The sequence below is a fragment of the Lynx canadensis genome, chromosome D2 (assembly GCF_007474595.2).
Source record: "Lynx canadensis isolate LIC74 chromosome D2, mLynCan4.pri.v2, whole genome shotgun sequence".
Classification (NCBI taxonomy): Eukaryota; Metazoa; Chordata; class Mammalia; order Carnivora; family Felidae; genus Lynx; species Lynx canadensis.
In genome coordinates, this window is record NC_044313.2 from 74993932 (window position 1) to 75019685 (window position 25754).

Below are 25754 nucleotides of genomic sequence, written 5' to 3' on the forward strand. Positions count from 1 at the left end.
TTCAGACTTGGAGATAGTGTATACTTTTTTCAGTGAATCTCTATCTTGTTTGCAAAATGAAGAGATTGCTCTAGATCGAACGAGTTTCATTAGCAGTTTACGGTGGTCGATTTTTATTACCAATGGTCCACAGACCTGTGGTAATTTGCCATGTCTGGTGAGTGAAAAATGATAGCAATTAACAGTAGCAGTTAATAGTTACACAGCTCTAGATTAGAGTCGGTTATAAATAAATAGGTATATTTATTATACACATATGTATGTATTAATATGTAGGTTGCACATGCATAGATATCACACATATGTATTCATACATGTACTAATATGTATATTGTGTATATGTATTATTTTGTGTATGTTACATATACATGCATAGTCATTCAGTACAATGCACAGTAAAATATAATGCACTGATGAAGTAGGTACTATTATTATCCCAGTTTTATAGATGAAGGAAGTAATGGAATTCAGAAATCTGCCCAAGGTCACATGGCCAGTAGCTGAGCCAAGAAAATACTTAACTGCCACATTTTCTCTCTCTCAATCACAGTATAAATGAGGTAGTTTTCATAGAGTCGCAGAATCATTGTTGTAATTTTTTTGAGAGCGAAAGAGAGAGAGAGAGTGTGCAAGTGAGTGAGGGGCAGAGAGAGAAATGGGGCTTACACGATGTATGACTTGAACTCACGAACTGTGAGATCAGGACCTGAGCTGATGTCAGGTGGTTAATGGCTGAGCCACCAAGGCGCCCCATTATTCTATTTTTAATACTGAAATTTTTCTTACGTGTTTAAAACGAAAAGATACTTTTACTCAGCGATTTGGCTTTATAAATAGATGCATAAAATACACAGGTAAGACTCACTTGGTGATAAGGCTGCTTTTAATGAAATGATGATATGCTTTGTTAAAACATTTACTGGAAAAAATGTTTTGCCTGAAATGTATACTCTGTGAGGCCAGGAAGCTTACTTGGGTTTCTTTGCTGAGCCTCGTGAATGTGTTTTTGAAGGCTGCCCTTCTAAAACCGCTTCAGCGTATGGAACTCATTCTACTCCTGTAAACCATTGCAGTTTCTAAAATGTTTAAATGGCTTTGATGTTAAAATTCATTCAAGCGATCCCAGGACTAACACTACTTTTCAGTTTGATTTTCTATCTTACCTACCCCCATCCCATTTAAGGTTCCTAATAATCTCTTAAGTGGATCAAAACAAGAAGTGTTAAATAAGTCTTTAAATTTTTCTGTTTCGGACATACACCTCTGGTTAAATTTATTTTGTTATGTTATAAATTAACACACACACACACATAATTTAACCAATCTTACTGTGAAGGTAAATGTAATCTTAAGAACAAAAATTTCTTCACAATTTTCATAATTTTAGTCTTTAGCTTCCCAGAAGCATACTTTTTTCAAATTGTTTAATGTTTATTTATTTTGATTATTTATTTTGAGACACAGAGAGCATGAGTAGGGGAGGGGCAGAGAGAGAGGGAGACAAAGAATCCAAAGCAGGCTCCAGGCTCTGAGCTGTCAGCACAGAGCCCAGCACGGAGCTCCAACCCACAGACCATGAGATCAGGACCTGAGCCGAAGTAGGACACTTAAGCGACTAGGCCACCCAGGTGCCCCTAGAAGCATAATTTTTGCTCTTGGTAGCCATCTTGGTAGCCATCTTGCTCAAGGGTAGCCACCCTTGCTTCTTTAGGGATCCAGATGTTTCACCGGCCACCATGTTTTCGTCCTCTTTACCCCTCAGCTTTCTTACATTTAAAACAAAGGTGTTAGACATTCTCCATGATGCCCTTCCAGATCTGGAAAATGTACGTTTCATGATTTCTTCTGGAATCATTTAAATGTTGTTATCAGTAGAGTTGAAAATAAGCTTGGAGGTCTTCAGGGTTCTTTCTGGTCCATGAGAGAATATCTGTCAACTTTTCTGTCTACAAAGCAGTTGGCCTGTTCATTTGGCTCACATCTTATGATTTGCAGTGTGCATGGCTCGTGTGGCTTTCACATCATTTTTGGTTTTTCTCTAAATGTTTGGAGGGATTGGGAAAAGATAAGAAGGAATATTACTTACACTCTCATGGGTATGTGGTGGGCATGAGAAAGTCTCCTCTGAAAAGTAAGGTATGTAAAAAACATTACTCGTAACCCCTGTCCAAAAGATACTTTCGAAAACTGGCTATGCTGTGTTTCACACAGGATGACCCAATAGGAAATATTAACCTGGCCATGGAAATTGCAGAGAAACACCTGGATATTCCCAAAATGCTGGATGCTGAAGGTAAGAGGAAAATTGTGTTTACCGACTCATATAAAATCCGTGGACTGTGCATGCTGTGGCCACGTGTGGGGGTTTGTAAAACTTTATAGCCAAGTTACATCTGGAGTACTTAAGAATCCGAGGAAGTTTCTGTCCTTGGCCACAGGAGGGTTAAGGGAATTTTCCTTGTACCTGGCTCTTGAATTCTTTTTAAAAATCCTGCTCAAAACCACGTAGCAAAACTATAGTGACAATAATTTGATAAAAGGTTCAGCTTTGGCAAAGAAAAGGCAGAATGCTTTGCTTTGTGATTTGCTTTGTGATTTCTATTTTTGTAACAACACATCGTTATTTCTCTTAACAATGGAGACAAGTTTAGCAAAGAAATCTTGTGAAGTGTCAGGACTTCACAAGGGAAAAAAAAAATCCTTCCAGCCAGAAGAAGTTACAGAATCGAAATACACAATACTGAACGTTCAGCCATCGGTGTGCCTCTCAAGCGTCCACGTTTCATTTTGGGTCTAAATTACATTCAGTTAGATCTGAAAGAAGCTCACTTTCTCAGCAGTTTTCAGCTGAGCACCGTTCATGCTGGGGACTGGTTTCCAGTAACTTCTGTGCTCTCTGCATGTGATGAATTTGTGTGCATTGTACCTACGGCACACCATTGAAAGGACAGATATGTGGAGACCATCCATTCAATTCACTTGTTTGCGATTCTCTTCTCACTCAGCAGACGTGTATCGAGCGCCCACTGTGTGCAGGACCCTGCTGGGTCCTGCAGGAGATCACGAGGTGTGGAAGGCAGGGTCCTACCCTCAAGGAACTTCTATTACTATGTTTGTTGTTGATACTATTCTTCCCTGATGGTCCATTTCTTCCCCTAATTGACATGGTTGGGGGAAAGCAAAGAACTTGATTAGAGGCAATTGTCAATCTTCTGATCCTCCTTATTTTTGGTGATTGCATTTTGAATTATAAACTAGGTGGCTTGAAACAACGCAAATGTATTCTTTCATGGTTCTGTAGGCTATAAGTCTGGAATCGAGCTGTTGGCAGCCTCATGCTTCTTGCAAAATCTGGAGAAGAGGTTTCTTCCTTCCTCTTCCAGCTTCAAGAAGCCCCAGGCATTCCTTGGCTTATGGTATCATCCATCACTCCAACCTCTGACTTTGTCCTTACATGACCACCTTCTGTCCATGTCTGTCTCTCTATCTCTTTCCCTCTTCTTATAAGGACACCAGTCATATTGGGTTAAGGATCTTCCCTACCCCAGCATGACCTCCTCTTAACTTGAGTATATTAGTGAAGGCCTACTTACAAACAAGGTCACATTCTCAGGTACTGGGGGCGGGAGTTAGGACTTCAGTATATCTTTTTGAGGGACACAGTGCAACTCAAAACAGTGATCTTCGAAGTAGGGTTCTAATTTTACCCACTTATTTGAGCATTTAAAGAAATGTTTATTCATTTAGAGAGAAAGAGTGTGTGTGTGCGTGAATGGGAAGGGGAGAGAGAGAGAGAGAGGAAGAGAGAGAGAGAATCTCAAGCAGGTTCCATGCTCAGTGCAGAGCCTGACACAGGGCTCAATCTCACGAACCTCAAGATCATGACCTGAGCCAAAATCAAGAGTCAGATGCTCAGCCGACTGAGCTACCCAGGCGCCCTTTAATTTAATCATTTTATCAAACACCCACATTATTGGGTGTTAACACTTGAATATACTCCTCCGAATCTGTGTACGGTTTTCAAAAGCTCTTTAGAGAGAGAAAGTAGTAAAATAATGAAGTAGCAATGGAGAACAGTTGCTTTTCCTTTTTGTCTGTCCTCTCTAAGCCAAGTTTACATTTGTGCGATATCTCCTTGGACCTTTCCATAGAGTAAATAACTACCCAGAGTTTACCCACTTGAGTTAATAGCTAGAATACTAAAGGGAGGAAAAAACAGGAGACATTTAGCTAATTAATGCCTCCTTAATACACTGCAGTTGAGGGTGAGTTCAGGGTCACCATCATTATTCCTCTGGCATGCTCACATGCTTCTTAGTCGGTAGATTTTCCCCCTTCGTTTCTGAGTCCTGGTCTGGGCGTGTATCCATCCTATGTATCCTTCCAGGCCAGTGAGATGTCCTGGTATGCCTTCGTTTCCTCCTCCCTTGTGACACATCTTAGTCTATTCCTTTTCTTTTCCTTTCCTTTCAAATGGTTCAGAAAAAGGCTTACATACTATATTATTTTCTTTGTAATTTCTCACAGGAATCTTCTGGAAGCGTCATGAACTTGACTGCCTTGAGTGTGGGGCATGTTGTGATATGACTGCCCAACAGGTCCCGGGCTATGTGACCGACCCTTTGTCCTTGCTACCTGCACTCAGACTTCTCGTCACCACAGCACTGTATTAGCATGTCCCTGTTTCGGCCACAGCACGTGCTGGCCACCTCCTCTCAGGACGCCCACCCCTCTGGTGAAGGCTTGCCTTCCTGCCTGCTGCTGCTGACCTCACTTCCTGTCATTTGTGTTGGTCTCCGGACCCTATGTGGGGATTTTCCAGTGGCTACTTGGGTCTCTCTCCCGTGAACAGGTTACCTGTAAGAAACACTGGGGAAACTTTTCTAATCTTACCCGTCTTCCCTGCTTTTAAAACATTCTGGAAGTTGTTTCCCTATTTTCCTCACAAACCTTTCCTTAAGGTGAGCACCAGGCTTCGATTCGTGGGTGCGTATGTTCTGTGTGGATCTTGGTTGACCATGGGGCCCTCCTTGCGTACCGCGGTAGAGAGTCTCTGGGAATGTGCTGTTGTGTGCATTCTGTGGAATCCTGGAGTTCTGATTCTGGCTGTGGACGTGACTTCCTTGCCAGTCTAGGGGTCTTCTGCACTAGCTGTGTCCTTCTCTTTGGCAATTCTCAGAAGTATACAGAGAGTAACGACTTCTTTGGTTAGAGCCAAAGTTTTGACAACATAAGTGTGTGGGGGTGCGGGGGGAAGATTCATTGCTTTGGCTTCTCTGAGGCCGCACTTGGCAAAGCCTGTGGGTACTAGAACATCCGAGTAGTTAACCTTCTTTTCTCCACACAGATTTAGTATACACTGCCAGACCCGATGAGAGAGCCATAATGACTTATGTTTCCTGTTACTATCATGCTTTTGCTGGTGCACAGAAGGTGAGGATGTAAAACATGAGTCACCACTCACCCTTCACCTTCTGTGTCTTAATTTTTTTTTTTTCCCAATCATTTTTCTCTTTCCCCCTCTCCTCTGAGTAAGGAGACCTGTCTGGTTCTGAGAAGGCAGTCATTTGTCTTTTTTAGTCTAGTTTTCTTTGAAACTTCCTTTCTGTCCATGCAGTAGTATGCTGTTCGTGTTTGTTTTCCAGAAGATTCCATACTGTTACACAACCCCCGCATCCTTTCTATTAATACCCTCTGAAAACCCAATGACTAGGTTTTCACCCTTAGGGAATTACAAGGTATCTTTTTTTTTTTTTTTTCTTCAACTTCGTTTTGTCCAGTGACGGAACGGAGTTTACAGGTAAAAAGCAATTCAGAAAAAAAAAAAAAAAAAAAAAAAAAAAAAAAAAAAAAATGGTGTTGCCAAGGTGAAGGAAGAAAGGATGTGTGTTCACACGGTTCTGTTTTCTCTCTTCCTGTTGGTTATTTCGGCAGCTAATGCAAACGGTAGCAAGAGTCACAATAAGTACAAGCCGTGTATATCCTTCTCTTTAGATGTTTTGTTACCCATGGTGATTTCTGTAAATGGCAAGGTAAGTACGCGCAGAAGGCATTAAAAGCCATGCCCTCTCCGGTGAACATCCTCCTTACAGGATCCAGAAAGCCAGCAGTTACAAAGGTGGGGTGGGAAGGTGGCAGGAGAGATGGGGCCTCGGAGCGCTGCCCGGATTCACAGCATCTTGCGAGGTCACATGCGGCGCTCAGAGCGAAAGCGGCAGATGACCCGATGTGGTCAAAAGATGAGCGGACGTGGGCCTCACACGTCATTAGGAAGTGACAGCAAGCCCTGAGGTGCAGCACCCAGTCCCCCCCAGTTAATGCCTCAGCTGTACTTTTACAAGCTCATCACGGGGCAGGGGAGGAAGAAAGGCCCTCCGTTGGATTGTTTTAAAGCCATGCCGGTCCAAGTCGTCCTGTTCACAAACCACGTCGGGGCTGGAGAGCCTTCCTGAGCGCCGGCACTGTGGGCCCGAGAAACACACAGAAAATGGATCAGTGTGAACCAATTTGTTCTTCCCTTTGTTCACCCTGGTTTCTACTCTTCATCTGTGTGTGTGTTTGTTCTCTGTGTTATTTTTTCCCTCCCTTCAGACATTGTGAACACTCCCAAGCCCGATGAAAGAGCTATCATGACATACGTTTCCTGCTTCTACCATGCGTTTGCGGGCGCGGAGCAGGTATTCAACACGTGTCGATCTGGGCTGCTGTTCTGCATCGGTTTTAGTTGTGTGTGTGTGTGCGCGCGTGTGTGTGTATGCGCGTGCGCCTACCTGGGCGTGCATTTGTACGCTTCACATCTTACCCTGGAATCCTTCTAAGTGTTTTGTAATGACCTAATATGGCAAGTTCCAAACTGGGAATTGTTTTTGGTAATAGCTTTAACTTTAGACAGTTCCTGAAGGTTTTTTTAAATTTTTTTTTATCTTTCCTCCTTTTTTTTTAAAATTTTTCTTTTTATCGTTTATTCAATTTTGAGAGACAGAGACAGAGTGCAAGCTGGGGGAGGGGCAGAGAGAGAGGGAGACACAGAATCTGAAGCAGGCTCCGGGCTCCCAGCTGTCAGCACAGAGCCTGATGCACGGCTCGAACCCACGGACCATGAGATCACAACCTGAGCCAAAGTCAGACGCTTAACCGACTGACCCACCCAGGCGCTCCTATCTTTCCTTCCTTCTAAGCTCCTGCTTTTATTTCATTAGTAAATTGTGGGAAACATTTGTGCTTTAGGAAAAAACAGGTGCCTTGAAAATGGCGCCACGTTCATTGAACAGTGAAGGGGACATTTGTTGAGGAGAGACAAGCACCTTGCTGGTGTCCCTTTATTCTCCTCTGCCTAGAGACTGCCTTCACTGCTCAGTGATCGGTTCTGACATCCTTCAAGACTAATCTTAATTGAAATAGCAAAAGGATAGTAAGGTTAAAACCTCAGAAAAATCCACATTTCTTAAGACACACGTTGTGGGTGATGGTCCCTCAGCTACCTCCATATGCACCTGTCTCTTGCCCCTTCACCTGTCTCTGCTTGGAGAAAACCGATGGATTGGGGTGACAACATAGTATTGTTTTCTGTGATTTCTTTATGACTGTCACCAGCACATGATGCTAACTGCAGATGGGCCCTATGGCGGGCTTTAGAGGCAAGGCTTTGGGACAGGTTGGGGGGCTGGGGGGGCAACTTGGCTCTTCTTGGTTCATCACATGGTCGTGGTTCGGGGCACTTTGCCACTCCTGGCCCAAGTGCCCCTCCACAAAGTGATGGCCGAGAATTACGTACACCTCAACCACTTCTCATATACGTTAAACAAATCTCGCTCTGTGGAAGGATCCCACCTAGCAAGATCCACATATTTATTTTAGGACAAGAGGCCTTCTGTTAATTCGGTGCAATGCCAATATATATTCAGGAGCCAATTATTTTTTGCTTTGATTTCCAAAGGCTGATGGTATTTAGAGAGTTCTCACCCCACTGTCAGGAGGTCAGTAGAGTACTCGGGTGGACATTCAGGGACGGGAGAATTTGGCTTCCTTGACCCATTTATTTCTGTCACTAACTTGCTTGCTGTTTTACGAAGCTTCTGTTTTAGACTAATGGTATCTCCCCGTTACTCCCCACAGTACATTCAGCCTGCCGTGTAAGTCTGTGTAACAAAAGGTGTGAAACGATCCATAGTGTTAAACGAGCCATACCCTCAGCCTTACTCCACCCTAACTTTGAATCTGCACTGTTTACAGCACGCCATCACCTCATCCCCTCTCCTGCCCTCTCACGCTCCGTTCTGTGCATGCGCCTCCCTGTCACAGAGCTGTCCTGTTTACCTATTGTGTTTTACAGGCCGAGACAGCAGCTAACAGGATATGTAAGGTTCTTGCTGTGAATCAAGAGAATGAGAGGCTGATGGAAGAATATGAGAGGCTAGCAAGTGAGGTAAAGGAAGCGGGTGACCGGCAGTCCTGTCCATTCCCACCCAGAGGGTGAGGCACGGAGGGTGAACCCCGACTGTCAGTGTTGCCTTTCTTTGCATTTTTCATCTCAGATGGAATCAAAAGTAGGGAGCTACACTCGATCTCAGAGGTGGTTCGTCTCGTAACAACTTACTTACTGGCCCAAAAGCAATCCTGATGGGCTTCCCAGCCACCCCGAAGCATAGAGGTCGTTTGTGTGTTTTAAGAAGGGGGGGGGTGTGATGCCATTCTCAGCTCTGCACCCCCAGGGTCGGACGCCCCCAGACGACTCACTTGCATTACTTGTTTTTTTTTCTCCCTGCTTCATTGGTTACTGACCTCACATAGGGTACCCTGTGTTATTCAGAAGCCCTGCTCTACACAGTGACCGAGCATCATAGGAACTGTTGTGAGACGAGGCTCAGCCTTGTGTTGTCTATGAAAACCTAGAGGGAAACGTGGGGGAGACAGGGCCCTCCATCCCACGTGCTTGCACATGAGTTTCCACGATGCCTCCTGCAGCTCTTCAGCCAGATTCTCGGTTACAAAAGCACTTTCCGTGTCGTTCTTCTTTCTGTTCTGATTTTGGCCGAAGTAGCAACTTGCACAGCCTCGTCCTGCCGCGACGTGGCCTCTCCCATACAAGGGATGGGCTGAGTGCCGCGCACGGCCACATACCCCTCTGGCTTGATCTCCGTGACAGTGACGCATTATCACAGACCAAATCATTTTCGCTCTGACTGAATTTAGCTGATACGTGGTCCGTCCTGGCAAAAGTGTCGGGATCCTGGGAAACAGTCTTCCAAAGGAGTGTTCATGGTAATCCCGCCGGATGGTGCCGAGTTTCTATTTCCCTCCTGCTGCGATGGGAAAATTCAGTTTGTCAGCAGTGTTTAACCCTAGCAGCCAACTTCAGGCACCACCAGGATCAAAGGACAGATACTCCTCAGCAATTACATCCTTCCTTTTCTCCCCTGGTCCTTTGTTTATCCTCCTCAGACCCTTAGACTGCCAGTGTATCACCGTTTTAACTAGCTTTCATTCTCACCTGCTGTCATTTTCCGAGTGATCATAAATGCAAATTATTAGTGGCCTTTCAGCTTGTCAGTAATTTAAGAGAAGGGGGTATATCACTTCATGCTTAGAAATTCACTACCATTTTCACTTCGACCATGTGGATTTCTTTGAAAGCTAGATAACAAATCAAAATATACATTGGTGGGGAGTCGGTCCCAGATTGACAGTACATTTCTCTGGTGGATAGCTTCATTAGATTTGAGCTTATTTAAAAGAGAGTTACATTTTTAAGCCAAACCCAAGTCTTTGCTGATTTTCCATTTCACCCTGTCAGGTGTTTGTTTTTCATTTGAAAGCTCCATCCAGCATTTGTCTGCTAATGTCCGGTCCCCGAATTTCCTGTTAATGTCCCATTTTTGTGAAAACATGACTCGTGCTGACTCTAAGTTTCCGACCTGTGTGTGGCATCGTTGGGGTGATCGCCAGTGGCCATGGTGGGAGGGACATCGAAGTTTTCATTCATGCCGCTGTGCATTGGGGTGCCATTTTATTTTCTCCTCTCTGTCAGGAGTTACTGTATTCGTAGTCTGTAATTTTAGGAACGTTAGGTGAATCCATGCCAATTGTTAGGTGCTTCTGTTTTTTTGTTTTTGTTTTTGTTTTTTAACGGGGGGCAGTTTGCTGGTGTTTTCAGCAGCATTTCTGTGTTTTGGGAGCAGCTGTTGGAATGGATTCGTCGCACGATCCCCTGGCTGGAGAACCGGACCCCTGAGAAGGCCATGCACGCCATGCAGCAGAAGCTGGAGGACTTCCGGGACTATCGGCGCAAGCACAAGCCGCCCAAGGTGCAGGAGAAGTGCCAGCTGGAGATCAACTTCAACACGCTGCAGACCAAGCTTCGGATCAGCAACCGGCCCGCCTTCATGCCCTCCGAGGGCAAGATGGTGTCGGTGAGTGCCGGGCCGGGTTCCCCCTTTTGTTCAGGGAGCCTGTTGTCTGATGGGCCGCCCACAAGGCCGCCTTGACTTCTCCAGTCCTTGCAGCTACCAGATACAACTTTGGCCCTGTAACCCCTTCCTTCCAGATGTCTCCTCCCCACCAGCATGCAGGTCTCTACCCCTCACTGCTCCAGGTGCGGGGCCTTGCCAAGAGCAGCCTCTACCGCCCTCCTCCCCTCCCTGCCCTCCTGCGACCTGGCCTCGTCTTCCCAGGCCTCCTAGCATCTACATCTCGTTCCCTGTCTTCCCTGTTCTTACGACCCGGGCACCTTCCCGGGGCTGGTGCTACATGCGTATCCCTCCCTGCACCTTGGCTTCCCGGCTCCGCTGAGTCACTCACACCAGCACACGGGGGACTGGAAAATCCCAGACGCCACCGCCTTCGCTGCCTCCCCGTAGCCCAGGCCTGCCCTCGGCTCCCCTCGCAGCAGGCAATCCAGAGGGAGCTGTCAGTGGCAGCCCTTCTCACCTCCTCGCTGCTTCTTTACTCCTTCTGCCCTTCACCACGCAGCCACCTGGCGTGTCCCCTCCTGAGACTGTTCCTGTGCAGCTCAGCGGCGTCCATGGTGACATTCTGGTTGTCACTTTAATTTTCATACTCTCTGCTGCTTTGACCCCATTAACCACACCTCCTCCTTGACACTCTTTCCGCCCTGTTTCCTTCCCACTCCATCCAGGGCTCGGCTCAGAGCTTGGCCGCCTCCTGCCCCCTGCCCCGGGGTCCATGGGAGGACGTCTCTCGGGGGTGGGGCTGACCCTCTTCTCCACCTCTGTACTCCCACGCGATCTCCCCCTCAGCACCTGAACGCCATTGCCTCCCAAGCTGTCCATCTCGAGCTTTGATTCCTCCCCGACATCCAGGTTCACGTACCCACATGGACGTCTCAGAGCATTTTCAAAGCCGACCTGTCCCCGAGCCCCTCTGTGGCGTGCTGTCTTAGCAGATGGCATCACGACCCCCTGAGTTACTGATGCCCCAAACCCAGGCCTCATCCTGGACTCTTCCTGTCTGTCACCTTCTCGCAGGCAGTTGTTCAGCAGTCCCACCGGCTCTGCGTCCAGGTTCCAGATTGTATCTTGTCCGTGCCCTGGCCTGCACCTGCACAGCCATGCTGTCTGCTAAGCCACCTCTCTCTCTTCTAGGGCCCCCCGTGGTCCTCCTCTCCCTGGCCCCTAACATTCACTTTCGGCGCAGCAGCTGCTGGGCTCTTTTCAGAATGTAAACCAGGATGTGTCTCTACTTAAAACCCTCCAGTGACTTCCTAGAATATTTCAACTAAGGTCCAGATTATGTTATATATAATATATAAGCCTATATTATAGGATCCCATGTGATCTGACTCTCTTCCCACCCAGCTGATCCCCACTCCATGTTGTGTCACGTGCCCTTGGTGCTGTTCCCTGCACACAGGGCCATCCCCGCTTCAGGCATCAGTGCTGACTCCCACCTCTTCATGTGACTGGCTTTTTCTGTCATTGAGGTCTTGGCTAAAATGCCACCTCCTTGGATGTGTCTTCTCCAAGTGACCTACCTGAAGGAACACCCCCCCCCCACTAGTCTCTCAGCATCACTCGACCCCATTTTGTTGTTTAATTATAGTTGTCCCTTGAACAACACAAGTTTGAACCAAACAGATCACATGGATTTTTTTTCCAGTAAATACAGGACAGTACTGTAAATGTAGTTTCTTTTTGATTTTTTTCTTTTTCTTTAATGTTTACTTTTGAGAGAGAGAGAATAAGAGAGCACACACAAGTGGGGGAGGGAAGAGAGAGCAGGAGACACAAAATCTGAAGCAGGCTCCAAGCTCTGAGCTGTCGACACCGAGCCCTACATGGGGCTTGAACTCACGAACCGCGAGATCTTTACCTGAGCCAAAGCCGGAAGCCTGACCGACGGAGCCACCCAGGTGTCCCTCCTTTTGATTTTCTTATAACATTTTCTTGAGTGTGCTCTATGGTAAGAATATAGTATATAACCCATATGACATACAAAATATGGGTTAATCGGCTGTTGATGTTACCGATAGGCCTTTGGCCAACAGTAGGCTATTGATGGTTAAGTTTTGGGGAAGTCGAAGTTTATCCGTTGGTTTTCACCTGTGCAGGAGGTTGGTGCTCCTGTGTTGTTGTTCAAGGGTTAACTGCACTCACTTATTCTTTCCTTCCCGACAATCACGAAAGCTCCTTGGGGCGGGGAACTTCACAGGTGTCGCTTACTCTTGTACGAAAGTTTCTCCCTAGTGCCTGGCACGTGGGTGTTGTCCAGGAAATGACTGTTGGTGGCTGGCTGGCTGATTGAGCACAGTCACTGAGTAGTAGTCAATTTGAATTGAGTCACCCCGCGGCTTCATGTTTTTCTAGCCAGAAAATTCAAGCCCTGTAAGCCTCTGTCCACATCTGGACGAGTGTCGGGCATTTACTGGCTGATACGAACAACCATATGGGTTGTGAAAGGCCCTGGTGAGAGCGAAGACGTTTAAAAGCCAAAGCAGTTGAACAGTTAGTTATTTGGGGATAGGGAGGGCGGGTGGCAAGGAGAAGAAAACGCTGTCGGACTCGTGGCAGAGGGGATTTTATAGAGGAGCCCAGAACGTCACCTGCGTTTTCATCCTCGAATGCCCCCAGGATATCGCCGGCGCCTGGCAGAGGCTGGAGCAGGCGGAGAAGGGCTACGAGGAATGGCTACTCAACGAGATTCGGAGGCTGGAACGCGTGGAGCACCTGGCGGAGAAGTTCAAGCAGAAGGCTTCGACGCATGAAACGTGGGCTTACGGCAAGTACACTAGCCTGGGGTTGGGTTTGTCAGCACCGGACGGGGCCATACTGTGCGGTCTCTGCTAACCCGGTCCCTAATGCCAGGGACCCTGTGGGCAGGTGACCTCACCTCGCCCCACCCTGCTGTCCCAGTACTAAATTGCTTCGGGAGGTGGGCGTGAAGGCGTATTTTCTAGTTGAGCAGATAATGTACTTTTTCACAAAATGGCACTCAAAAATGCATTCTTCCCACGCTTCCTTATGTAAGTCCTGGCCTCCTTCTGTCTTCCCCCACTTTCTTTCTGTTTGATCCATAAGTATCTGTTTATTCCCTGTCGGTCAGACAGCCCTGGCCCAGATACTGGCTCCTGCCACAAAGCAACATAATTTCCCATTTAGAAGATCTGCTTGGAAGGAGGAATGCCAGGGATCGTTTTCTATAGTCTTAGCTTCCTGATTTCACTGGATCCATCTATTTTCAGCCCTTGCAAATCTTTCCACAGCCATGACACCATGATCATAATTTTGCTGAAGTAGAGGAACAAAACCTTCTCCCCATAATCTATTTGGAGAAAGGTCAGGGAGGTTCCCCTCACCCTTTGGTTCCTTTTGCTTTAGTGTCGTTTGATGGTTGATGTCGCACAGCACGATGGTTGGAGGCGTGGGCCTGGAGGCAGGGAGGTGGGAGTCCCAGCTCAGACACTTCCCAGCTGTGTGCTTTGGATGAGCTCCCGACCTATCAGTGCCTCAGTGTCCTCTTCAAAGTGGAAGGGCAATGATACCTCCAACACAGGCCTTTGATTTAATGATGATTTAATGAGTCCACATTATAAAGTTTTTAAACCGGTATCTGGCGCCTAGTAAGTGCTATGTTGTCACCGTTAAATATATGAACATTTGCTTTCCATTTGTAGCTGTATAGAATTAAATTCGTTAGAAAGTTTTTGTCTTATTTATTTATTTTGAGAGAGACAGAGACAGCGTGAGTGGAGAAGGGGCAGAGAGAGAGGGAGAGAGAGAATCCCAAGCAGGCTCTGTGCTGTCGGCACAGAGCCCGATGTGGGGGGCTCGAACTCATGACACTGCAAGATCATGACCTGAGCTGAAACCAAGAGTCGGATGCTTAATTGACTGAGCCACCCAGGCGCCCCTGGAATTAAATTCTTAAAGGTCATCAACTGGGGAATAAATGTGCGTCCGGTTATAACCGCAGCAGTTGCTTGACTTAAGAAATACTTGTGGGGAAATAGGTGGAGGTTCAGAGAGAAAAGCTTCTCATACTATTAGGAAGGAAACCACAGGTTATATTTAACCAGAGAAAATGAGGCTCTTAAGCATAAAGAAGTGGGGTCAAGGTTGAACCCGAGGGTGGGCCAGTAGAGTACAAGTGTGTCCAACTATCCCAGGTAACTCTTGCGCACTAATCGTCGCTAACTTAACCGAGCATCACGATGCACAATCAGTTACTTGTTACTCAGGGTTATGGAGAATGTGGCCCTGTTAGTGTGGACTCCACATGCTTCCCCTCTCTATGTGTAGACATGAGCTTTTAGAACACGGAGGGGCTCGGGCAGCAGCATTAGCACAGCTACAGCCTGGAAACCGATTGAAACAGCGCCTCTGTGCCTTCGGTCCCGTCATTCTCGGTCCTTCTCTTGGTTCTTTGGAGTCATAAGGATCGCCGAGAACTTTGCAGGTGCAAGGAAGCCGATGCGTGACATCAGAGTAGTCATATCCCCTTATGCAACCTCTGCAGGCAAAGAGCAGATCTTGCTGCAGAAGGACTATGAGTCGGCCACGCTGACCGAGGTCCGGGCCATGCTGCGGAAACACGAGGCGTTCGAGAGCGACCTGGCGGCGCACCAGGACCGGGTGGAGCAGATAGCGGCCATCGCGCAGGAGCTCAAGTACGTGCTGTGCTGTGCCTGGGCGCTCTGCTCGCGTGCAGCGGTGCGGCTCCGCCGGCGCCGAGCCAGGGGTGCGCTGGGAGGATTCCACCAACAGCTTCTTCCGCCGGGGGGCGTCCAGGGCGGGTGAGGCTGGCTCGCCGTTCCTTCCTTGTGCTCAGTTTAGGGGCAACGAAGCTGGAGGCCTCTGTGTTTTTAAACAGATAAACGGGCTTCCCCTGGGGTTCCCTGGCTGCGCCGGATCCCGGTGCCCTCCCGGCCCCTTCCGCAGGCGGCTCTGCTTCTCAGAGGAGGGAAGTGAGTGGGGGGCGCGGCACGTCCGGACACCGAGACAAAACAAATCCCTGCCTTACTTCCCTGCCTTACCTCGGAGGAGGAGACATGATGGCCCCGCTTTTTCTTTGTCGACACATAAGTGCTTTCTCATTTCCATGCTTTCTGTTTTATGGGAGGGACCCAGCCTGATTTAAGTCTCGAGGCCCACGTGCTCCCGGGTGCAGCGTCTGTCTGTGGCCGCCCTCTGGGGGAGACCCCTTCCTGTAGTCTTTCTAAGCCTTTTTGGTTTTTAATTTTTTTTTTTTTTAAGTTTATTTCCAGAGAGACAGAGACAGTGTGAGTGGGTGAGGGGCAGAGAGAGGGGGAGAAAGAGAGAGAATCCCAAGCGGGCTCCACACTGTCAGCACAGAGCCCCATATGGGGCTTGAACTCATTGACCATGAGATCATGACCTGAGCTGAAGTCAAGAGTCAGACACTTCACCCACTGAGCCACCCAGGTGCCACGAGGGAGGAGGGTCTTTAAAGAAGTCTTGGAAAGGGGCACTTCTGTGGCTCCGTGAGTTGAGCCTCCAACTCTTGATTTCGGGTCAGGTCATGATCTCGCGGTTTGTGAGTTGGAGCCCTGATTCGGCCTCTATGCTGCCAGTACAGAGCCTGCTTGGGATTCTCGCTCTGTCCTCTCTCTGACCCTCCCCACTCACGTGTTCTCTCTCTCTCTCTCTCTCTCTCTCTCTCTCAAGAATAAACTTGAAAAACAAAAAAGTAAATACACTAACTCTCTTGATTAATAAAATATTTCATTCCCTACTCCGGTCCCACTGATACAGCTGCAGAAATTTGAGTGCCTAAAATCACATAATGATAACTGTCACAAAACAATTTTTAAAAACATATAATAAACATTTACTACGTTACATTTTTATGACTTCCGTGTTCCTCACAACTCGTTAATTACCAGCGACGGCCTCTTTTAAGAGTATCCTACTGTTTTTTTAGCCTTGGTAAATAAACTCTTAATTATTTGTGATCTTCATAATCCAATTTGTATACTGTATTTGTGGTCTTGACGTGATCTTCTCATGGTTCTTGAAGATTGGGTGTATGCCTGCTTGTTAACAATTACAATTAAAATAAGGGATGAAAGGAACTCAAGCTATTTAGTGCCCTTTAACCACTCCTGTGAGTCATTTGGAATGCTTTTAAGTGTTGCCCATAACATTTAAGTAGTAATTTTGTATCATTATTCCTGGTATCCCCAGTGACCGTTTCTTCACATGGTCAAAAGAGGCAGCACGTATAAAATTTAAATCTGCATTCTTCTTTTTTTTGTTAATTTTTTTTAAAAGTTTACTTTTGAGAGAGAGAGAGAGAGAGAGAGAGAGAGAGAAGAGTGCAAGTGGGAAGGGGCAGAGAGAAAGGGAGACAGAGGATCCAAAGCAGGCTCCGCACTGACATTGGAGAACCCAATGCGGGGCTTGAACTCATGAACCGCGAGATCTTAACAACCCAAGTGAGACACTGAACAGACTGAACCATCCAGGTGCCCTCGTGTTCATTTTAATGTATTGCTTCTTTGTCCTTTTTATCTTTCCTAAAATAATAAAGTGTTTGTGCAGCTCTCAAAGTGTGCACAGTTATGCAAACCCCTCACTCCTTGAGAGCAGGTATGTATGGAACTCTTACGAATGACTTAGAAAAAGGAGAAATGTATATACCCCTTAAAGGTAATTATGGAGAAGTGGGCATTGGTGTCTCCATCATGGGGTCTGTAGGATTCAATGTTTCGGTTTCTGTTCTCGAAGCCTTTATTCTCTTTAATATTTGCACTTTGAGGAGCCGTAGCCTTTTCACTTTGTATTCAAGGCTGTGCAAATTGGTGGTGCATTTTGGGGTTTTTTGGGTTATAGCAAAGAACACAAGAAGTTAAGCCTGTCTCAGACTGGTGATGTGTATGTGTATGTAAAAGGCTGCTTGTAAGAGCTGGACAAGCTTTACCCACTGAAAAGAACACTCAGGTCACCACCACATGCATTCAGTGGCAGAGGCAATAACATTCAATAAGGACAAGTTAATATTATTTAAGAGGAAAAAAAAAAGCACAGGGTGAACAACCATTGCCTTAAGTTAAGGTCAAAGAAGAAATAAACAAGCTTAAGTCTCAGGGAAATGAATTTGGCTGGAGGGGAGGGATTTTCCTTAAAGCTGTCTTATCTTGGACTGTTCGTGACAGTCTGCTAAAGGTGTCTTTAAACCTCTGTGAATCAAATTTTTATCTTAACTGAAAGGGTGATTACACTTTATACATCATTCCGACTTTTTATCCCCAGCAATACTAGGTTAACCTTCTAGTTTGAAATTTGTTTTAATGCTAAGTTCAGGGGCGCCTGGGTGGCTCAGTTGTTTAAGTGTCCAGCTTTGGCTCAGGTCATGATCTTGCGGTTCATGGGTTCAAGCCCCGTGTTGGGCTCTGTGCTGACAGCTCAGAGCCTGGAGCCTACTTCCGATTCTGTGTCTCCCTCTCTCTCTGCCCCTCTGCTCACACACTGTCTCCCCCTCCTCTGTCTCCCCCTCCTCTGCTCACACACACACTCTCTCTCTCTTTCTCTCAAAAAACCAAAAAAACATTAATCCTAAGTTCAAATTACTTCACCTTACAAAGGAGAGGGGGTTGGTGAGGAAGAATAGTTATTTAGCAAGAAGTCATTTTGTTCTTACTGTCACACGGGTGGCATTAGACAAGTCAGAACTTTTGTTTGGAAGAGGAAGGGCTGTGTTCTGCTAGTTTTTCAAAGTCCTCGCAATGCTAGATAAAGTCACAGCGCCCCTTCTGGACTCGGTGCTCCATCCCGGCCGCAAGGCCTGTGCCCTTTGAGGGGAGCCAAGGACACAATGGGGTGCAAGCTGATACCTCCCTCCCCCTTGACTCACTTTGGTGTTCCAGTCACTGTGGCTTCAGGCGGCCCACAGGACTGTCCTCCGGGTCAGATGGTTGGCTTCATTTACAGGTACATCGCCACTTAAAAATAATACTCTGGGGGCCTGGCCAAGAAAACCAAGGGAGAATGCAGTTAGCTTGGGGCACTGGGAAGACAGCATTTCTGTCTATTCAGAAAACTGTTTGACCAGCAAGAGTTTTACTAATTTTTCTTGTTGTCCGTCGAAGAGTAATGATCCTGTTTGCAGTGGTGGCAGTTAATAAAACCCCAAAATACCCTGCCATTTTTCTATCAGATCTTTGATATTTAAAAAAAAAAAAAAAAAATCTGCTTATTTTGAGCCCGTGTCCATTTTCCTCATAGCATCAGGGAAAGTTAATCTTTGTTTTCTCTTCTAACAGTGAACTGGACTACCATGATGCTGTGAATGTCAACGATCGGTGCCAGAAAATCTGTGACCAGTGGGACAGATTGGGAACGCTTACTCAGAAGAGGAGAGAAGCCTTGGAGGTGAAGCCTGTTGACATGAAATCTTTTCTTAGAAGCTCTTAAGATCCTGTTTTTGTTTTTCCGTGGCGTGATGTGTGTAAAACACAACAGGTTGTCTCATGAAAGGAGCCACCACAGAGAATATGAAAAATAGGAGAAAGTGGGAAATGTATAGTTGGTGGCTTTGTACTGTATTTATCCGTATAGCAGCGAAGCGTGCTTTTTTTTTTCCCCCAGGGAGGCATACTTTCTATTTCCAGTGAAGCATTGGTTGTTTTTGTTTTTTGTTTTTTCAGTGAAGCATACTTTTGAAATAAAAAGAAAAATCCAGGGGTAATAAGATTATGGTATAAACCCATTTTGTATCAGGTAGTGATTATAGTGAATTTCCAAAGGGCCTTCTCTAAAGAGTAAATTGAGCTGTGATGGAGTCAGGGAATCAGGAAGAACTTCACTTGCAGGTGGGCAAAGGGAAAATGGCAACAAATGTTGGAGGATAAAGGGAAATGAAACAGATGCAGGATGAACTTGGCCTTATTCAAGTAGAAGAGTTGGATAAGCAACAGGAAGTGGCTGGTAGGTGGCTGTGCCCCGTTGTCTCTCCCCACGGAAGACGCACACGTACGCTGCAAAGGAAGGAAGCAGTGACCAGTTTTCTGAGTCTGATGAAACTTTTATTTTATTATTATTATTTTTTCACATTTTTTAATGTTTGTTTTTGACCGACAGAGCATGAGTGAGGGAGGGGCAGAGAGAGAGGGAGACACAGAACCCGAAGCAGGCTCCAGGCTCTGAGCTGTCAGCACAGAGCCCGATGTAGGGCTCGAACCCATGAACTGTGAGATCGTGACCTGAGCCAAAGTCAGACGCTCAACCGACTGAGCCACCCAGGCGCCCCTGATGAAAATTTTATAATATGTGATATCAAGCTTCCTAGGTGCCAAATGGCTGTTAGCATATCCACCTAAAGAAAGGAAGGTTGAGGGAAGAAGCACCAGGCAAACAGAGACCCCTCCAAGATTTTAGGGCAGGAGGAAAAAATGAATAACTATGGGACATCTCTAGATAGGGCATGCTTGTTTTCCCTGTCTGCCCCCCATCATCTCTGTCAGATGAAACAGTTACGGTGTTCTCTGTGGCTCGAAGCCAGGTGCTTCCCCATGCCCAGAAAGGCAAAGAAGATCTCTGTATTAAATCCCGAATGAAGATTTGAGGACATTAAATTGTAGTTCTTCTGTCGTCACTTAGGCAGGTGACTTCTGGGAAAGGCGTGCATCTTCTCTGCACATCATTGTGTATAAAATGAGGAAGATGCCCTGAATGTTCTGGTTAACATCGTTAGGGAACCAGATCTAACCTTAAAGGTACTGCTTTAGCTGAAAGCAAGTTACTATATCCCCCATACGGATTCTCAGTTTTCAAAAAAAGTAGCACTTAGCAGAGCATTCTTTCAAAACAAGGCTGCGCTGGCTGTTATTCAATATTTTTTTTGATTCGGAAGGCACTTCAGAGACCTGCAGGGCTCAGTCTCCTCCTTGGACGTTAGCTAACCTTTGGGACGCACGAGCTAGTGGTGAGAGCGTGTTGCGATGAACACGATGTCAGAGGAGAGTTTATTGTCCTGGAATGCATGTTTGTGTCTTCGGAGAACAGTTTTTTATCAATCTACGATAAAACTCCTATTTCACTGATATCCAGAGAACTGAGAAATTGCTAGAAACCATCGATCAGCTTCACCTGGAGTTTGCCAAGAGAGCTGCCCCTTTCAACAATTGGATGGAAGGAGCTATGGAGGATCTGCAGGACATGTTTATTGTGCACAGCATCGAGGAGATCCAGGTAACTGAACTCCCTCTCCCCCGAACCCCCGGACTCCTGCTGTACTAGAAATGAACTGCAATTTTAAATTTTTTTTTTTCAACGTTTATTTATTTTCGGGACAGAGAGAGACAGAGCATGAACGGGGGGGGGGGGGGCAGAGAGAGAGGGAGACACAGAATCGGAAACAGGCTCCAGGCTCTGAGCCATCAGCCCAGAGCCCGACGCGGGGCTCGAACTCACGGACCGCGAGATCGTGACCTGGCTGAAGTCGGACGCTTAACCGACTGCGCCACCCAGGCGCCCCTGAACTGCAATTTTAAAAACTTAGAATTCTTTTTTGTTTTGTTTCTTCTTCTTTCTTCTTTTGTTTTTGTTTTTTGTTGTTTGTTTTTGTTTATTTTTTTCCCCCTGAGGAAAATGTAGCTAGGAAGCCAAAATTACCCCTTGATCTTTAGCTTAAAAATGGGTATACTGCTATTGGCTGCAGCTAAATTCATATCAATCAGACAATGGTGAATACATCTAAAAGGGCCTGTTTTTAAAACATACTGTGGAATCATCGAGCAAAATAGACCTATACGCTCTTGGGAGGTATCCACGGAAAGTTGTGAGTTTATTGGCTGCTGCGTTAAGTACTTTCTTAATTTTTTTTAACATTTATGTATTTTTGAGAGAGAGAGAGAGAGAGAGAGAGAGAGAGAGCGAGCCGGAGAGGGGCAGAGAGAGAGGGAGACACAGAATCCGAAGCAGGCTCCAGGCTCTGAGCTGTCAGCACAGAGCCCGACGCGGGGCTCGAACTCACAGACTGCGAGATCATGACCTGAGCTGAAGTCAGACCCTTAAACAATTGAGCCACCCAGTCGCCCCAAGTACTTTGCAAATATATCCACGCGACTGTTTATTAAGATCTGTATACTTTTGCTGGGTCATAAAAGGAACCATGAAGCAGCACCTCTTGTCTCCCACAGACCAAAATGTTCTGCTTCTGATTTCTTCTGGAACTTCAGAGTTTGTAAATAAGACTTTTCAGGAGTCACGTGAGGGAGGAGAGTTACTCTCAAGGACCCAGTTTTTTGAGAGACCAGTGTACCATGAACTTGATGTGCAATGGAATAGAAAGGGAAATACTTCCAAATTCTTCTTTCTGTAAAATAGTCATCAAAAAGAATCCAAATATAAAGAATGCTAAAGGTTAGGATTTGGACCCACCTCTCCCCGCTCAGGAGCGTTCTAGAGTGTTCTATTTGCACCTGGGTGGAGGGGGAAAGAAATTACTTTGTTGAACATTGCGTTTTTTTGCATGAGCTCTGAAGCAGAGGTTAGCAACCTGAAATCCTTTATTTTTGGAATAAGTGAGATTTCTAAGTGTCGTGGAAGCTCTACTTGATGCATGAAGCAGTTTCTCTGTTTAGTGAAAGGTCACTCTACATCGCAGCGCCTGAAGCGACCGTTAGCGTGGCAGACAGTGGTTTCCATGGCACCTACAGACACCAGAACCAAGGGGCTGAGGTCTTACACCTTAGGGCCAGAGGAGAGGCTTTTTTTTTTTTTCTTTATTTTGAAAGAGAGACAGTGTGAGTGGGGGAGGGGCAGAGAGAGAGGGAGAGAGAGAACCCCGAGCAGGCTCCACACTGTCAACGCAGAGCCTGATGCGGGGCTCGAATGCATGAAACCGAGAGATCATGACCTGAGCTGAAACCAAGAGCTGGGTGCTCAACTGGCTGAGCCACCCAGGCATCCCCATGGAGGTTTTTAAAGACGTAGAGGAACAAATTGGTTTTTGCCACCTTTGCTTTTTGAGAGATATATTTCCTGGTGGTCTTTAAATAGAAAGACAGCAAATGTTATGTTCTCTTGTTGGACTGCAGAGGTTAGGAAGGGCAGCTAAGTTCTGTTTGTCAGTGGAGGGTAAGACCTGAATAGTAGCTGGGGAAGCGGAAGTGATGGCTCAGCTGGTTAAGCATCCCAGTTCAGCTCAGGTCATGATCTCGTGGTTTGTGAGTTCGAGCCCCACTTTGGGCTCTGTGCTGACAGCTCAGAGCCTGGAGCCTGCTTCAGATTCTGTATCCCCTTTCTCTCTGCCCCTTTCCCACTCATATTCTGTCTGTGTCTCTCTCAAAAATAGATAGACATTCAATAAAATAAAAAATTGTGAACGCAAACATGATTTTTGTTTAAAAAGAAAATGATGGGTTTTTTTTTTGAAGACTTTGGATTACTAGCCATCACTTCATCATCCTGGTGTCTTTTTTCCATTTCTGAGGAACTACTGTGCACAAAATAGCATCTTTAAAACATTCAGAATTTGTTTCCCCGCAGAGATTCCTGCAATTAAAAAAGGCATTTGCACGTGTGCAGAAGGGAACGTCACAGCCTGTAACATTCACGCTGTAATAACGTTTTCCCCACTTTTGTCTCCGGGTTAGAGTCTGATCACTGCCCATGAGCAGTTCAAGGCCACGCTGCCCGAGGCGGATGGTGAGCGGCAGTCCATCATGGCCATCCAGAACGAGGTGGAGAAAGTGATCCAGAGCTACAGCATCAGAATCAGTTCCAGCAATCCCTACAGCACTGTGACCGTGGATGAGCTCCGGGCCAAGTGGGACAAGGTAGGTGACTGAGGACCGTCTGTGGGGCAGGGTGGGCACTCCTGAAGCCGAGGCTGAGGGAAGAGGTAAAAACTTGGGGGAACCAGAGTGACTGATTTGCATCACGATTGGGGTTTTCCTTTGCCCTGAATGTCAGAGATGTGTTTGAAGGTAAACTGAGGCATAGTAAAAATTTAAGAGTTTATTTGAGCCAAAATCGATTCGAATCCTGCAAACATCCCATCCGGCAGCTACAAAGGAGCTCTGGGGAGCTGTACGAAGTGAAAGACTTTTGAGGGCAGAGGGGAGCGGGAACAAGGAAATTATACTAGGTGAAAAAAACTGGCTGGTTATTGCAAGGTTACTTTCCTTCAGGGGATGGTGGGGGTCTGTCTCTCAGCCGATGACCTAACTAGTGCGGATCAGGTGATTGACCAGTTTAAGATTCCATTCCTGGGCAACCTGAAACTGTAATTGAGTTCTCCAGTTGGTGACATGGGGCTTAGCCTAAGTAACTCCATTTTGGGCTAGTTGTCTTGTTTCTAGCAGATGAAATAAGTTAAACTCTTAAATGCCACTAGGCAGTCTTGGGTTTGTAAGGAAAGAAAGCAGAAATGTTTTTCTTTAAGGAAAATCTTACAAAATGTTGGCAAAGTCAGTATAGGCCAGGATGCTAATACCATAAGGGAAACCATTTTTAAAACCCCAGCTGGAAATTGGGTGCACTCGAGCTTGCCTACCGTAAGAACTTCATTAAAGAATTTTTAGAATGTGGGGTAGACATTTCCCAAATGTGTGTGAAATTTTAAATGCAGAAAAATTGCTCAGAAAACTAGGGAGGGAAAGTATTCCTGCTAACTTGCAGCCCTTTAGATTTTGGGAAACTGTCCACAGATTTAATTATAGTCCAAATGGGATCATTTGAGCCTTTTTGTCTTACTCTTAAGAAAGATTTATTTTCACGGTTTAAACGATAGCCCAGCTATCTGTGTGTGCCACTACGTGGCCTCCAAGGAATAATTCCACCAAGTGGATCTGAGGTGGCTTCGTACAAAAACATGCGTACGACAATTGTGTAGTTATCAACAGTGCAAAAGAGGAGAAAGGAGAGCGTTTATCTGGGAGACAGGGACTGACTTCAAATTTAGCTGCAGCCTTCTGACAGCCGACATGGAAAGGGAAACATGTTGAGCTAAGTAGTTCCCCTGAAGAGAAGGGAAATCTGTCATTTCTTCAAGTGGGGCAAACATTTCTCCCAGCGCGAAGTTAAAAAGCAAATTGGACACATGGATTTTTGTGAAAGGGACATTATGAATGGTAACGTCTGTGGGAGCAGTTTTGCAGAACACCCAAAAAAGACTTCTGAGGTAGCTCCTTTGTGGAGTCACAGAGAACTCATGTTGTATGAGAATGTCTGTGATTTCTACTGTGATCAAGTCACAGTACCGCTAAATACTACTGTGGATTTGCTGCCCACATTCGTAATCGAAGGAAACACTAACTTTCAATTAGAGATAGTGAAAATAAAGATGTCCGCTCTCCCTCAGTCAAGTTCACAAATCCTCTGCAGGGAGCCCCTGGCTGGAGGAATGTCCACGTCCCTAATGCAGATGCACCCAGGTTTTCAGCAGGCACCGGGGGGTCCGTCAGGACTAGACTGAGCTCTCCCTTTGGTTCCTGTAGTGGGGGCCCCCACTCCCCCCGCCCTCTCTGTTTCCACCCCTCCGCTCTGGACTATCAGCACATGTCGTGGTCGCTCCTGTTGGAAGAAAGCTGGTGTCTTATCCCCGTTGCCCTTGGTCCCTGACAGGTGAAGCAGCTTGTGCCCATCCGGGATCAGTCCCTGCAGGAGGAGCTGGCCCGTCAGCATGCCAACGAGCGTCTGCGTCGCCAGTTTGCTGCACAGGCCAATGCCATCGGGCCGTGGATCCAGAACAAGATGGAGGTAGAGTGGCGCCCTTCACAGAGAGCTTTTCCCCAGCCTCAAAATTAGTCCCTGAGTTGACCCAACGATGACCCCTCTTCTGCTCCCGGTTGCTCCGCTCAGGGCTGTGAGGGCCCTTCCTGTCATGCTGGGCTTTGCTCTTTTGGGCCCCTGAGCTTTTGTGGCCTGTGGACACTGGTGCGGTGTGGGGGGGCACACTAACGGGGACCAGGCTGTTCTTGCTGCCATCCGTTCATTGTGTCATTAAAAGGATGATGGGCTCTTTCTCAGTGTTTAGCTTCTACGGGACCTAGATTTTAAACCATCTATCCCTAAGGAGGACATGTGAAGAGTCACAAAGACTGCATTTTCAAGGGCACCTGGGTGGCTCAGTTGGTTAAGCGTCCAACTCTTGGTTCGGACAGATCACGATCGCACGGTTTCATGAGTTCGAGCCCTGCCTTGGGGGCCTGCTTGGGATTCTCTCTCACTCCCTCTCTACCTGCCCCTTCCGGATTCATGCTACCTCTGTCTCTCTCAAAATAAATAAACTTAAATTTTTTTAAAAAAAATTTTTTTTTTTTCAACGTTTATTTA

The 25754-nt window shown here is 46.4% G+C and overlaps 1 protein-coding gene across 1 annotated transcript in view; it reads left to right on the top strand.

Annotated features, from left to right (window-relative positions):
• ACTN2 (actinin alpha 2) overlaps positions 1-25754 on the top strand; it is a 73184-nt gene that overhangs the window by 38753 nt on the left and 8677 nt on the right. The window contains 10 exon segments of the mRNA XM_030334008.1: positions 2212-2293; positions 6592-6677; positions 8333-8425; positions 10179-10409; positions 13086-13233; positions 14971-15121; positions 18737-18845; positions 20523-20663; positions 23072-23254; positions 25044-25178. Coding sequence (XP_030189868.1) covers positions 2212-2293; positions 6592-6677; positions 8333-8425; positions 10179-10409; positions 13086-13233; positions 14971-15121; positions 18737-18845; positions 20523-20663; positions 23072-23254; positions 25044-25178 — 1359 coding nt within the window.